We start from the raw sequence: 14796 nt of genomic DNA, 5'->3' as shown, positions 1-14796 counted from the left end.
AACAGAAAGAAAAAGAAGACAAATCATCATTGTTCTTGATGCCATAAGACAGTTAGCATGTGATAACCCAGATACCATATCCCAGACAGCTGGATTGTGGGTAGCCATGGTGGATTATGTGTAACTACATCACAGCTTCTTGTCTAAAGTGTCAGGTAGGATCCAGGCATCCCTGTTTTGAAATGCTCTGACGTCCTTGCTGCACACTGAAAGTGATGATTTTTGGGACATGAGATACAGTTTCAAGCCGTCCCTCCCGTCCCCCAGGAAGAGCTAGTGGGCTGCATGTCGCTGCATCACCCAGACCCTCAGTTCCGTGTCTGTCCCTGCTACAGTAAAGCTGGTGGCCAAAGCCTGCCCAAATTGCCGCTTTATCATGTCCTGCTGCCTTTTCAGGAAGGCTTGCGACCCCTCTACTGAAGCGTCTGAGCCTCTCCACGTCTAAACTGAACAGCCTGGCCATTGGATTGCGGCAGATCGCAGCTTCCTCCCAGGACAGCGTGGGCCGTGTTCTGCGCCGGACTCGGATTGCAAAGAACCTGGAGCTAGAGCAAGTGACTGTCCCAATAGGCGTTTTACTGGTGATCTTTGAGTCTCGCCCTGACTGCCTTCCGCAGGTATGTGTGACCATGGCCCTGCCATTGGGAATGGGTTGGAAGAAGCAGATATTATCAGGATTAGAGAGAAGTCACCACAAGATGTGTGTCTGTGTCTGTGTGTATGAACGTGTGGATGTGTAAGAGAGAAAAGGATGTTTTTCTTCAACCCAAAGATAACTATTTCCATGGCATTGTCAGTTTGTTATTGGGTGGGTTATGTTCTGCAACCTTCCAGGCATCCTAGCGCAGAGATGCAACCGGGCATTATAAAGTCAGTATCGTCACACTCGTAAGTGTAGAGCTGTCACCTGAGCCCAAGTCATCCTGCAGGACGGGTCAAGCACTTTCCCGGCTCTCCTGGCTCACGGTGCACTGTGTTCTGAGACTGCACACCCTGTAGCCTGCTGCCATCATTCGCCTGACACCTGTTACCCCCACACACAGACGAGGAACGTTATTAGAAAAAGCGCTTCTGTCGTTAGTGGAAGTAGCATGCAGCCCTGATTAAGGAATGTGGTTAGCACACGCCAGAGCGCCAGGGCTGGGAACATGAGGTACAGTAGAAGGCAGCCTCACTTTGTCTGAGAAACTGATAATCATTTCCCCCGCGGAGCTGTGAGTGGGACAAGATCAACTCTGCCTTTTGTATTGGCTCTGAGGTCTCAAAAGAGAAATTGTTTTAAAATGAAAATCCAGCTCTTCTGCGTGTACAGCGCAGGGAATTGTGGAACCTGCTGTGGAGGGTACTTCCTGGCTGGACCTCACAGTAGCTTGGTCCTCCTAGGACCCCCTCCCCCTGGTTGTCTGTCCTCAGCCAGGCTCACTACCCCTCTGGCCATAAATGCCTCTTGTGGAAGAGCCTCGTGGTAACTGAAAATTTATTTGTATTAGCAGATGTGTATGGGTTCTGATTCTGTGTGGCTCTTTATGAAATGACACCTCTCAGCTACCCGAATCCTCCTCACAAGGAATAGGCTTCCCTCTGTGGCCAGGGCTCCTCACCTGAAGTGTAAGCCCTGGACAACAAAACACAAATCCTAAAAATTGTCGGGGGAAGTTTGCATAACCTTCCTAAGGGGCGCAAGAGCAACTCAAGCAAATAGAAAGGAGTAAGAACCCCTAATCTGGAGATTTAAATGTCCAGGCAAAAAGTTTTGGTAGCCTTTTTCTCTCCCTTGCCAAACCTGGGTGATTTTCATTCATCTGGAAAGTATTCAGAAAATCCAGCTTCAGGCTTAGGATGACTAAACTGGCGTCTCTCACCGCCTTAGTGGGGTCGCTCGTCCTTTCCCTGCCCTGGGCAGTGTGCTCCTCCTTGCAGGCTGCTGGCTCCGTCCAGGGCTGGCTCGAGTTCATGCTCTCCAGGTTCTTAGCACCGAGCAGGTAGAACACCCAGGTCTGTTCCAAGACCACAGTGGGCTGTGGCCACAGGTGCCTCCCAGCCTCTGCTGACTCAGTGGAGCTGGTTCTTTACCGTGAAGGGAGTTGAGCATCCCATTCCCCCCGTGACCAGAGTGGGGAGGGATTGTGTGTGACCCTGGCCTCGGAACTCAGGTCGTATTGCTGGTGCTTCTGTGGAAGCCATATAGGTTAGTTCCCCAGAGTCAGACATCTCACAGGTTTTCTGCCAGTCCCACGTGTATAAGCGGTGGGGTGTCACCACCCTTCCTGGGCTTCAGTATAGAGTAGGATAAACTGAGTTTGTAATGTACTTGGATGCTGGTAAAGGTGAGGTGGACACTGTATTAATGCACACCGGCACACAGCAAGGCGAACTTTACTCTCACTCGGCCTGTCTTCCCGTTGATCTGCAGGTGGCAGCCTTGGCTATTGCAAGTGGCAACGGCTTGTTGCTCAAAGGAGGGAAGGAGGCCGCACACAGCAACCGCATCCTTCACCTCCTGACCCAGGAGGCCCTGTCCATCCATGGAGTCAAGGACGCCATCCAGCTGGTAAGTCATAGGGCCAGGTGACGTCTATGGAAATTTGTAGCAAGTATTAGGTTGTGTGAAGCCAACATGCTTCTACAGGCAAGCTCGATTAGAGAGGCCACAGGCTCTGTGAACCCAGCTGTTCTGCAGAGCCAGGTGGGTTTTCATTGACTTGGGACAGCTACCACCATACAGACATATCCTGGCACTGCTGGTAACTCAGTATCAACCAGACCTTCACTCTTTGTAAAAATTTATTTTCTTTATTCCTGTTGGAGTGTGTGTGTGTGTGTGTGTGTGAGAGAGAGAGAGAGAGAGAGGGAGAGGGAGAGGAAGAGGGAGAGAGAGAGAGAGAGGAGAACAACTTTATGGAGCCCCTTTTCCCCTCCCACCTTTACATGGGTCCCAGGAATTTTGGGCTCGGATCTCCAGGCTTGCACAGCAAGCATCTTTACCTGCTGAGCCATACATCACTGGTCACCAGACCCTCTCTAGGGCTGGGTTCCTCTCGTTGGTGGAGTTTTTTAGGGTAATCATTTCGAGGTAAAGAATTCGCCAGTCTTTGATAGTTTAGATTTGACTTAGGTCACTTTAAGGAAGTTTGTCATCGTGTGGTATGGACAAATGAGACTTTGTTGCTGCCACTTTTTCTGTGGACACTGGCCTGGCCTGAGCTGCCAGATGAGTGTGATGGGAACAGCTGGAAGTCGTGCAAGTCACTTTCATCTTCTCATGTTCCCCGCTAGAACCCCGCAGGGAAGTGCTGTTCATTCCTAGGCCCTGTTCTAGACCGAGTAAAACCAGGTTCTGGTACAGAAATTCACCAGTCTGTGGTAGGGCTTAGATTTGATTTAAGCCATTTTTAGAGTTTTCTTTTACCATGGAAGGCCCCTCCCTCCAACATTTCGGGATTCCTCTCTCCCTGCTGGGAGGGCCTGCCTCATTGCTTGCTCAGGGAAGATTCCAGGCTTAGGAACTCAGCCAGCTCTAGCACAGCCTGGCTGAAAGAGTTCCCTTCTTTCCTCCCTCCCTCCCTGCCAATGTGTACCATACTTACAGTAGTACACAGATCACACATAGTCTTCTCTCTGACTCTGTCTGTGTGGATACACGTGGCCTCGTGTCCCCAGCCCACCACAGGACCCCTCCTGCCCTTCCTGTCCACTGTGCCCACCATACCGTAGGGTAACCACTTTCTCTGACTGTCACTACATTCAGTTGCTTCTGTCTGTCCCTGAACTCCAGTGGAGGATCCAGAACGTGCTTTTCTGTTCCGTGACTTTTGTTTATTATTAGCTTGTGCTATTCGCCTGTATTTTTGCATCCAGCAGTTCTTTCTGCTTTTTCATTACCATGTAGTAGTCCATTTATAGCCACATACTCAGTTCATCTTTTTTGTTGGTAGGTATTTGGTCTTGTCAAGGTGTTAGTTTCATGAAATAAAGAAGCTATGAATATTCCGGTACATGTACCTTTATATTTCTGTTGTAACATGACTAGATGGAAGACAGTGATAAGTTCAGAAAAGAAAATGCCTGGCATCTCTGTGTCCAACCTAGGTACTTGTGAGAATACAGTCTTTCTCCCGGGATAGGTTTTCAGTGATGTCTTGGGAAGTGGAACCTCCTAATGAGACCCAGCATGCCCTGGGTTTAGTGACCCACCCACAACTCTTTGCCCCTCCCGAGCATCCTCTGCCCTGTGCTGTGGTGAGCTGCCCCACCATCCTCTCTTCTGGGACTGAGCTCTCTGAAATGCAGAGCATGGATCCCAGCGCTGTCCCACAATCCTGTCGCCGTGGCCAGCGTTTGCTGGACAGCGCTTCAGTTCCCACAGTCAGGAACTTGCTTTCAGAGTAAGTTTTCCCAGGGCTGGAGTTCGTATTGGCTAGTGCAGACATTGGTCTGTAAAGAGGAAGCTGCTGTTTCTGTATTTTGTGCAGCCAGAAAATGACGTCTTCCTCTTTGGTTTTCTCCCTCTTCAGGTGAATACCAGAGAAGAAGTTGAGGATCTCTGCCGCCTTGACAAAATAATAGATCTGATCATTCCTCGTGGCTCCTCCCAGCTGGTTAGAGACATCCAGAAAGCTGCCAAGGGGATCCCAGTGATGGGCCACAGCGAAGGGATCTGCCACATGTATGTGGATTCCGAGGCCAGTGTGGACAAGGTCACCAGGCTCGGTGAGCTGGCCCCGGAGCTCCTGGGGAGTGATCGCTCTGTGCCTGTGGATCGTGTGTTCAGGACTCACTCTTTGCTCTCCATTCTCTTCAGTCAGGGACTCCAAGTGTGAGTATCCTGCTGCCTGTAATGCTTTGGAGACGTTGCTCATCCACCGCGATCTGCTGAGAACACCGTTATTTGACCAGATCATTGATATGCTGAGAGTGGAACAGGTACAGTAGACCCGCAGCAAAGTGCAGAGCAGCTTCCGGGCCACTTAGGGCCTAGTGTGTGACACTTGCACTGTGCGTGCTGTGCTGGGCTGGGCACAGAGGTGGCGGTCTGCTGGGTGGATGGAACCGATGTCCCGATGGCCGCGTGGATCCCTGCTGCAAGGATGCAAAGGTAACAGACCTTATACCACCCTACAGAGTGGATCTTTACAGCGGGGTTTCCTTTGGGTGGCAAAACTGTATATCCACCTAGGCTTTACCTTTATGTAACATTTTTTAAAAAATTGTGCAGAAATGGGTTTGGCTTTGTGGTGAGCGTTTTTTTGTTTTTGTTTTTGTTTTTTTTTTGGCGGGGTATGACTTATTCTAGGTGCATGAGTGTTATGCTTGTATGTCTGTATAACACATGTGCCTGGCACCTCAAAAGGCCAGAAGAGGGCATCAGAACAGCTAGAGCTAGAGTTACAGACAGTTATGAGCTACCATGTAGTTGCTGGGAATTGAACCTGGGTCTTCTGGAAGAGTAACGAGTGCTCTTAACTGCTGGGCCATTTCTCTAGCCCTACAAGTGTTTTCAAGAGTAAAATTTACATGCATTCACATAAAAATTACACATATAACCACATTCATGTTGCAGATACACACACATGTGCATGCACGCACACATAAAATTTTTAAAACTTACACAAGCCCACAAGAGGAAAGCAGATGCCTGGAATCTCTGTGTCTGAGCACAGCACTGTGTATCAGTCTAGTCTAGAGTAGAATAGGCTGTCGGTAGATCCCAGCACAGCCCTGTGTGTCAGTCTAGTCTAGAGTAGAATAGGCTGTCAGTAGATCTGAGCACAGCACTGTGTGTCAGTCTAGTCTAGAGGAGAATAGGCTGTCGGTAGATCCCAGCACAGCCCTGTGTGTCAGTCTAGTCTAGAGTAGAATAGGCTGTCAGTAGATCTGAGCACAGCACTGTGTGTCAGTCTAGTCTAGAGGAGAATAGGCTGTCGGTAGATCCCAGCACAGCCCTGTGTGTCAGTCTAGTCTAGAGTAGAATAGGCTGTCAGTAGATCTGAGCACAGCACTGTGTGTCAGTCTAGTCTAGAGGAGAATAGGCTGTCGGTAGATCTGAGCACAGCACTGTGTGTCAGTCTAGTCTAGAGTAGAATAGGCTGTCAGTAGATCTGAGCACAGCACTGTGTGTCAGTCTAGTCTAGAGGAGAATAGGCTGTCGGTAGATCTGAGCACAGCACTGTGTGTCAGTCTAGTCTAGAGGAGAATAGGCTGTCAGTAGATCTGAGCACAGCACTGTGTGTCAGTCTAGTCTAGAGTAGAATAGGCTGTCGGTAGATCTGAGCACAGCACTGTGTGTCAGTCTAGTCTAGAGGAGAATAGGCTGTCGGTAGATCTGAGCACAGCACTGTGTGTCAGTCTAGTCTAGAGGAGAATAGGCTGTCGGTAGATCTGAGCACAGCACTGTGTGTCAGTCTAGTCTAGAGGAGAATAGGCTGTCGGTAGATCTGAGCACAGCACTGTGTGTCAGTCTAGTCTAGAGGAGAATAGGCTGTCGGTAGATCTGAGCACAGCACTGTGTGTCAGTCTAGTCTAGAGGAGAATAGGCTGTCGGTAGATCTGAGCACAGCACTGTGTGTCAGTCTAGTCTAGAGTAGAATAGGCTGTCGGTAGATCCCAGCACAGCCCTGTGTGTCAGTCTAGTCTAGAGGAGAATAGGCTGTCGGTAGAAGTGGGAAAATGTGACTTCCTCGTGGGACTCAGCGTTTTCCTCAAGGCTGCAACTAAAGAACATGAGAACTGGCAAAGCAGCCGCTTCCTTAGTCACCCCATAGCCTGCTGCCATCTGGAACTCTTTGGCTTGGCTCACAGAGGGTTCATTCTGTCATGGTCGGGGAGCGGCTCATCACGGGAGCCAAGAAGTGGAGGAAAGGGGAACACAGCCTTCAAGGACATGTCTCCGGCCGTCTCCTTCCTCATGTAGGCCCACCTTCTGCCTTCCACCCCCTACCAATAATGCCATCCTACTACAGATCCATCAAGGTTAATCCATTAGGCCAGAGTCCTCAGGATCTAGGTGTCTCTGGAAAGCCCATTACAGACACAGGCACAGGTGTACCTCACGAATCCCCAGTCAGATTAGCAGCCAGAACTACTCAGCACCAGAAGTCACTGCACCCCACAGAGTAAACAGGAATCAGAGCACTTGACTACTCGTGTTCAAGCCCATCCACTAGAGACCATTTGATTGACACCTGCAGATGCCAAATATCACAGTCACTGCCCAGGAGGAAAGCCATCCTTGGCTAGAACTGAGCCTCCTCCTTTTACTGTGGGCGAACCCTCAGCACCCCCGGCATCAGGATGAAGATTGCCTTCAGAGGCTTCAAACCAAGATGAGGCAATGTGTGTCCTGCACACGGCACCTTTGTATGTCGGAACCAAATCCTCGGGGTGACCTGATCACAGATGGGGTTCCCCAGTCCTGCAGAAAGTACAGTTCCAATAAAGCCAAGCCACAGGCAAGACAGATAGAGCTTGTCATAGCTGGAGTCAAGACCTGAAGGAGTCAGGGCATATACCTAGTCTGTGTGGTCTCAGAGAACAAGGCCTGTGTGCGAGCAGACTAATGAAGTTCCTCAGGTCAGCCCAGGATCCTTATGTCCGTCTAACAGGAAGAGGATCAGTTTAAGAGCCTAGAGCTGGCTATGACAGGCAGGCCAAAATCACACAGGTAACTAGTTTGAGGTAGTCTTAAGTACCAAGTCAGGGCTTCCCTGGGGTGTAGGGAATAAGACACATCTGTGGCGCCTTCTTTCTTGTCATGAGTCCAGCTCAGGTTCCACTTCATAGAGAATGGGAATTTCTTTGACTCAAAAGCCAGAAGTCAAGGGCTTCCGTGCCTCATACATTCAAAGGCTTTTCATTGGAATCCCTGCCTCAGGTTGCTCAGGGCCCTGTTGCTGGAAAAGTGGCCAGCAAGCCCTGGCCTACCACGGGGCAGGGTGTGCTGGTGTGAGGAGGGGGAGGTCACTCTCCAGGCCCACGAGCAGCTCATCACACAGGCCCTGCTGTTGGTTCCTACCGCTGCTGTAGTCTTTTGTTTCTGTACTGGATCTTTCTCTCTGACAGGTAAAAATTCACGCAGGCCCCAAGTTTGCCTCCTACCTGACCTTCAGCCCCTCAGAAGTGAAGTCACTCCGAACAGAGTATGGTGACCTGGAAGTGTGCATTGAAGTGGTGGACAGTGTCCAGGAAGCCATTGATCACATCCATAAATACGGCAGCTCCCACACAGATGTCATCGTCACAGAGAATGGTCAGTATGCAGGACTTCAGGCAAGCGGTGCCAGGTTTCTCTATAGTTGGTGCTGCTCTAGTCATGCAGGAAAGCACACTCCAGACTGACCAACAGTCCTGGCATCGGAGTGCTCTCTGATCTACCTGTGGTCCATCCCAGGGCCCCCATTGGCAGGACAGAGATGATGGGTACCATTTAAAGATGGCTTCCCCAGGCTTCAGAGGCCTGTCCTTACCTAAGTAGTTCAACGCCAGACATTCTGTAATCTCAGAACCCAGAAATCTCAGGCAGGAGGATTGCCACAAGTTGGAGACCTGCCTGGATTACATAGTAAGACCTTGAGTCCAAAACAGAAAAACAAGTTTACGGCTGAGGGAACAGTACTAGGAGGCTGAGAGCAGAGCGGGACAGACATACTCATTCATTTACCGCCCAGACAGTGTATCAGTGACGGGCCAGGGTGTCTGGCTCCGAGGCCTTGTGGTACAGGAAGCCATATGACCTATGACCCCTGAAGAGTTCACAGCACCAAGCAGCAGCCATCATTAACTGATCACTTACCATGAGGCACTGGGGTCAGGGCTCTCGGGCCAACTGGCTTCATCCTCCATACTCTGAGAGGCAGGTACTGTCCCCTTCTCCTGCGTTCAGAGATGGTCATACACCTTCTCAAGGCCACAGAGCTAATGTGTGTGGTCTTGGAGGTCAGACCTATACAAGCCGTTCCAGCATGGAGGCATAACTACCTAGAGACGCTTTTCCAGTGGTCCCCGACCACCTCGGACCGTGGGGTCTGGTATCCATCTTTCCCTTCAGAGCTCTTCTGAGCCTGTGTGTTTAACATGTGAGGACAGCGTGTGCGGTCAGATCTGTCCCAGGGAGTGACCAGAAGCGGGCGTGTTCTCCAGGGGTCATCCTCATTTGGTTCCTCTTTCTTTCCCCTGTAGAAAAAACAGCAGAGTTCTTCCTCCAGCATGTGGACAGCGCCTGCGTGTTCTGGAATGCTAGCACTCGCTTCTCTGATGGCTACCGCTTTGGACTGGGTAAGAAAGACAGGGAAAAGGAGCCCCCATGGCTCTCCCACCACAGGCTCTAATGGCACCTCCTCCAGTCATGTGTGATCTAGATAAAGAACAGAGAATCAAGAATAGGCCCATTTACCCGCCTGCATTGGCAGACCGTTCACCTGCTCCTGATTCCTTTTCCATAAATGGGGACATCTAGAGACAAGTCAAATAACTTGCCCAGATCACACAGCCAGTGTTAGATCCAATATGCACAAGCCCCGGGGCCCCCATTGCAATGCAGGCAGGAACAACTTATCTTGGTTTACAAGCTGTTGTGGTCCCCGGAGAGCATGCCATTGCAGATTTGAGAGATAGGAACTACACATAGAACCTAAGGGGCTGGTCTTGGCATCTACACAGAGCCTAAGCACCAGCGTTCGGAACCAGCAAGGAGGTGGGAGGTGGGGGATTTAGCCCAAAGCATGTACTTAGAATGCACAGGACTCTGGGTTCACCTCTGGCACCAGCACACATGTGGTCATAGAAACAGACACCTGGTCCTTTCATCACTTATAAAACGTCCAGCTCTCTAGAATTGTTTGTGCAGATGATTAAACAAGCGTCCAGTAAGACATTTGTAGCACATTTCATGAATATTTGAGGTGTTCGGGATGTGTGTGTGTGTGTGTGTGTTGGTGTGTTGGTGAGATGTGGGATTCCCCTCTGTATGCTGAGAATACCATTGGTGAATAAAGAAACTTCCTTGGCCTGTTGATAGGGCAGAACTTAGATAGGCAGGGGAAACTAAACTGAATTCTGGGAGAAAGGAGGCAGTGTCAGGGAGAAGCCATGGAGCTGCCACCAGAGACAGACATGCCAAAACTTTGCCAGTAAGCCACTGCCACATGGCGATACACAGATTAATGGAGACGGGTTTTTATTAATATGTAAGATATGTGTTAAATTAATATGTAAGAGCTAGCCAATAAAAAGCTAGAGTTAATGGGCCAAGCAGTGTTTTAATTAATACAGTTTCTATGTGGTTATTTTGGGGCTGAGCAGCCGAGACCCAACAAGCAGCCTATTAGTACATTGGTGTGTGTTGGTGTTGTTTTGTTTCTTGAGACAGGGTCTTTCCACATAGCACTGGCTATTCTAGAACTTGCTATGTAGACCTGCCTGGCCTCAAACTTAAAGATCTTTATTCTTCTGCCTCCCAAGTATAAGGACTAAAGGCTTGTGCCACCATGCCCAGCCAACATTTGAGAATTGTAATCTCCTTACCCTTTTTGGTGTTGTTGTTTGTTTTGTTGTGGGTGTTGGTTTTTTTCTGTTTGGTGCTAAGGATCAAACCCAGGGCCTCGGACATCCTAGGCAATTGCTCTGCATCTGAGCTACATCCTCACCTCCTCCCGCCCCTCCCCCCCACCTTTTTGGAACATGTGATCTGCCTGGAGAAACCCCTCTCCCTGATCACGGAAAGCTGTAAGGAAATTTACCAGTTTTCTCCGTTATTGACTTGGAGTTCCCGTTTCTGTCGCATTGGGATTCTGATTTAATTTTCACAGCCCTCTACTCCAGCACTGTAGAAAAGTGACAACTGGCCCATCCTTTGGCTCCCTTGCCAGTGACTATCTGCTCCACAGTAATGGGACCTCGTTCTTCACCACTTCATCCCGAGGCCTGGTACACCATGCATGCTCAATGAAGTTGTGATGCACAGGGAATCCCAGCCCCCACTGAACACAGTGGAGAACACTGAGCCAGACCCAGGAAAATCCCTGGTCTCAGGAGCAAGAGGGGAGAGAAATAGAGAAATGAGCAGTAACTGGCAGGTGCCTTCGTGCTAAATTCCTACGGAGTATTAAGAACTATGCTTTTGAGAGTATGGAGGCCATTCCGGGGGCCTGAGTTTCAAAGCACATCCTGCTTTCACAGAGGATGCGGGTTCTTTTCTCAGCACACACATCAGGTGACTTCCAACTGAAACTCCAATTCTGGGAGATCTGACGTTCTCTTCTGGCCTCCATAGGCACTGGCCCACATGTGGTGCACATATATACATGCAAATTTGCACATACAAAATAAAAATAAATGGATCTTTTAAAAATAAATACTATTTTGGCATAATGGCTCATATCCAAAGTCCTACCACCCAGGAGGCTGAGGCAGGATGATGAAAAATTCAAGACTTGCCTGAGCTATACCGTAAGACTATATCTCAAAAGAGGGGTGGGGGAGAGTAAGGACTGTTTAGGGAGATGAACTCTATACTAGAAATTGTTTTTGTTCACTTCAAAACATACCGGGGTAACAATTGAGATGCTTAAACTGATGCAGATAGATCTTCTAAAACTGTCAGAATACACCTGGATGAAGGGCAGTGGGAGAAGGGGCATTGTGATCTGTAGTGACAGAACACACTCACTTGGGTGAGGAACACCAGCTTGCTGGCCAGGGAGGATGGGCCAGAAGGTAGCAAGGAGAGAAGATACTCGTTGTGGGCTCACGGGCGAGCATGCAGCAGTGGCTGGGAAAGCTACACCTTTCTCCATGGTTTTTTTGTTTTGTTTTGCTTTTTAATAGGAGCTGAAGTAGGAATCAGTACATCACGAATCCATGCCCGGGGACCCGTAGGACTGGAAGGATTGCTAACTACTAAGTGGCTGCTTCGTGGACAAGACCATGTGGTCTCAGACTTCTCGGAGCACGGCAGCTTAAAGTATCTTCATGAGAACCTCCCTGTTCCCCAGAGAAACTTCAGCTGAGAGGAGCCAGGCCGTCAGGACTGCTGTGCAGACTGTCACAGTTGGGCTCCTCAAGGATCTTCGGAGAGAACCTCATCCCCACCTCTTAGAAGGGTCTGCCTCCCGGAAAGTTCTCCTATGCTTCTGGCTCAACTCAGCATTTCCTGTCTTAGCTAATGTTCACATTCCATCCCAGCTTCTCGTATGTGTCTGTTTCTGTTACTGAGGTTGACCGTAGGGTCTCGAACATGCTAGGCAAAGGCTCTACCACCAGCCTGGCTCTCTAGACACACAGTCCAGTCTTTAGGAAGAGAACCATTCTTGCAGGCGGAGACTGGGCTTTCCCCCGTCTCATCCCCCCAGAAACTAAGGGAGAGCCATCTCTTATCATCTCACATCAATGACAAGGAAGTCCTGGCTGCTTGTATTACCTCAGTGAGGTAAGGTCTCCTAGCATTTGACCGGGACCAACCCCTCCATCATCAGAATCTCCACGTGTAATGTTATTTCTTTTATACTTGCTCACCTTCGGAAGGGGAGATTGGGAATCTTTAAGGAGAGGCAACTCTTTAAAACCTTAAACATTTTCACCGGAAACGGTGCCTAAAATGGACTAACCTACATCCCTGGGAAGGTTGGCCTTCATGAATTTAAGGGTGCGCATCCCAGACAGCTGCAGTCTCTCCCTGGCCAGGGACACATGGTACCTTTGATGTAGCTGGAATCTGAGCATCACACTGGAGGTTTGAATCTCAAGATGTTCCTGCAAGTGGAAGGAAGATCTACAATTATGCCTGACCTTTTTATATGAATTATTTTGTCATCCTGTTCTTGACCTCCAGAACAAAGATTAGAGGATTATTTTAATACTTTGGATTCTTTCCCCTTTTTTGAGAAATTAAATTCTTATAAAAGCCCGTGCGCACGTTTCAAACTTTTCTCCCTTATTTGTCCTCACCCTCGCCTGTCCTCTCCCTGCGTGGTGACCCTCCTCCCCTGCCTGCTCTCAATATGCTGTTCTCTGGAAGTTAGCTGGGGCCCGTGTGTGTGTGTGTGTGTGTGTGTGTGTGTGTGTGTGTGTGTGTGTGTGCAGTTTCCATGGAAGTGGTGCCAGGAAGCCCTCCAGGGAGGGACTCAGGCCTCGAGAGGAGAGGAAAACAGGATAGTGGGCATGAAGAACTTAGAGGCTACTTAAATGATGATCTGATATCTGGGGTGTGCACGACATATCGTCCCCACAGCATCCACTCCACCATGACACTGCCCACGTCCTTGGTTCACGGTGGCTGTAACTAAGTTTATGCTCCTGACCTGTGAATTTATAATCTCCTCACTCCCTCCCCTTTAGCCCTGCACTTAGTCTCTGGTATTCTATAGTCTGCATTTCAAAGACATCTTGTTTCCCGAGAGCCTCCAAAAGAAGCCATTATTCACTGACATGCTGCTTCTGACCCTCAGAGTAGTTTTATGGGCATAAGAATCACAGTCGTAGAGATCATATTCCCAGTCTGGCTCCAGGCTCTACCTCTCAGCCAGACCCTTACATGGTCTGGCAAGTCACCCAGCCTGCCCTACCCCATGAAGGGGGAGTTCTGACATAGCTTGCCTGAAAAGGCAATAAGCAAGATCCAGCTGGAAAGACAACCAGCTCCCACCAGACAGCAGATGTCCCAGGAGTCTGAAGTAGCAGCCCCAAAAGAGATGAGCCCTTGGGGGAGTCACTGATAACAAAGGCCGGGACATGGGCTCTGGGGGAGATGGGCTCTGGGGGAGACGGGCTCTGGGGGAGATGGGCTCTGGGGGAGATGGGCTCTCCGGGACATGGGCTCTCGGGGAGATGGGCTCTCGGGGAGATGGGCTCTGGGGGAGATGGGCTCTGGGGGAGATGGGCTCTGGGGGAGATGGGCTCTGGGGGAGATGGGCTCTGGGGGAGATGGGCTCTGGGGGAGATGGGCTCTCCGGGACATGGGCTCTCGGGGAGATGGGCTCTCGGGGAGATGGGCTCTGGGGGAGATGGGCTCTGGGGGAGATGGGCTCTGGGGGAGATGGGCTCTGGGAGTGATTAGAGGCAGAGCTTGCGGGCAGCAGGTTGGTGCAGCAAGCTCCAGCATAGGGATGAAACCAGCAAGTCTGAGAGCAGTGACTGCTGACTTAGGGCAGGTTATAACACTTTAAGAAAACAAGTCCTAGCCATGGTGGTGGTATCATCTCTCCTGACGATGCCATTTTTACAGCATGGGACAGGGATGGGGTATGATCTAGAAAAGGCAGGTGAACTTAGTCAACAAGGTCATTTCCCATAAACATGCCAATTTCCACAGACACTGGGTCACCAGCACCCTCTCCTCCATCCAAAGTGAAGAAACCTAAAGGGGACTAGGAGGCAGCCATAGTCTTGAAAAACACTTGGGTGACCAAGTGTTTACTGGTCAGTCCTATGGGAAGGAATTTCTTATTCTGAGGCTACTCCTGAGGTCCTGCCTCCTACCAGTTCCTAACCACACGTGCCACAAAATGACGAGCCAGCCCCGAGTCTCCCAGTTTCCACTAGGAGCAAAAGAAAAAAAGTCCCTCTGGCATATATAAGTGCATGATCTTACTCAAACGGCAGTTGTAGGTTCTCTGTGATTACATCCCATGGCAACAGTATGGGACATACCAACTTATTGGATACGCACAAGGACTGCATGGGGAGAGGAATATCTGTCCTCCATCCATTACTTTACAAACCTGTCTCTCCCTGGCCCTGTCACGAGCCTGTCAGTTGGCATGGTTCAAAGTGGGGCTCTACTTCCCTTCGTCTACAATTGGCATT

General features: G+C 49.9%; 1 protein-coding gene across 2 annotated transcripts in view; it reads left to right on the top strand.

Annotated features, from left to right (window-relative positions):
- The window catches only part of Aldh18a1 (aldehyde dehydrogenase 18 family member A1), a 35465-nt gene extending 22550 nt beyond the window's left edge, over positions 1–12915 (top strand). For both annotated transcript variants that reach the window (XM_075974056.1, XM_075974057.1), the window contains exons 12-18: positions 397–617; positions 2414–2551; positions 4515–4710; positions 4802–4923; positions 8059–8245; positions 9175–9270; positions 11821–12915. In XM_075974056.1, the coding sequence (XP_075830171.1) occupies positions 397–617; positions 2414–2551; positions 4515–4710; positions 4802–4923; positions 8059–8245; positions 9175–9270; positions 11821–12002 (1142 nt within the window). In that variant the 3' untranslated portion in view covers positions 12003–12915. The remainder of the gene's footprint in view (positions 1–396; positions 618–2413; positions 2552–4514; positions 4711–4801; positions 4924–8058; positions 8246–9174; positions 9271–11820) is intronic.
- The last annotated feature ends 1881 nt before the right edge of the window (positions 12916–14796 follow it).

This window comes from Microtus pennsylvanicus, chromosome 5 (genome assembly GCF_037038515.1).
Source record: "Microtus pennsylvanicus isolate mMicPen1 chromosome 5, mMicPen1.hap1, whole genome shotgun sequence".
Lineage (NCBI taxonomy): Eukaryota > Metazoa > Chordata > Mammalia > Rodentia > Cricetidae > Microtus > Microtus pennsylvanicus.
This window is presented reverse-complemented; position numbering and strand designations above follow the sequence as displayed.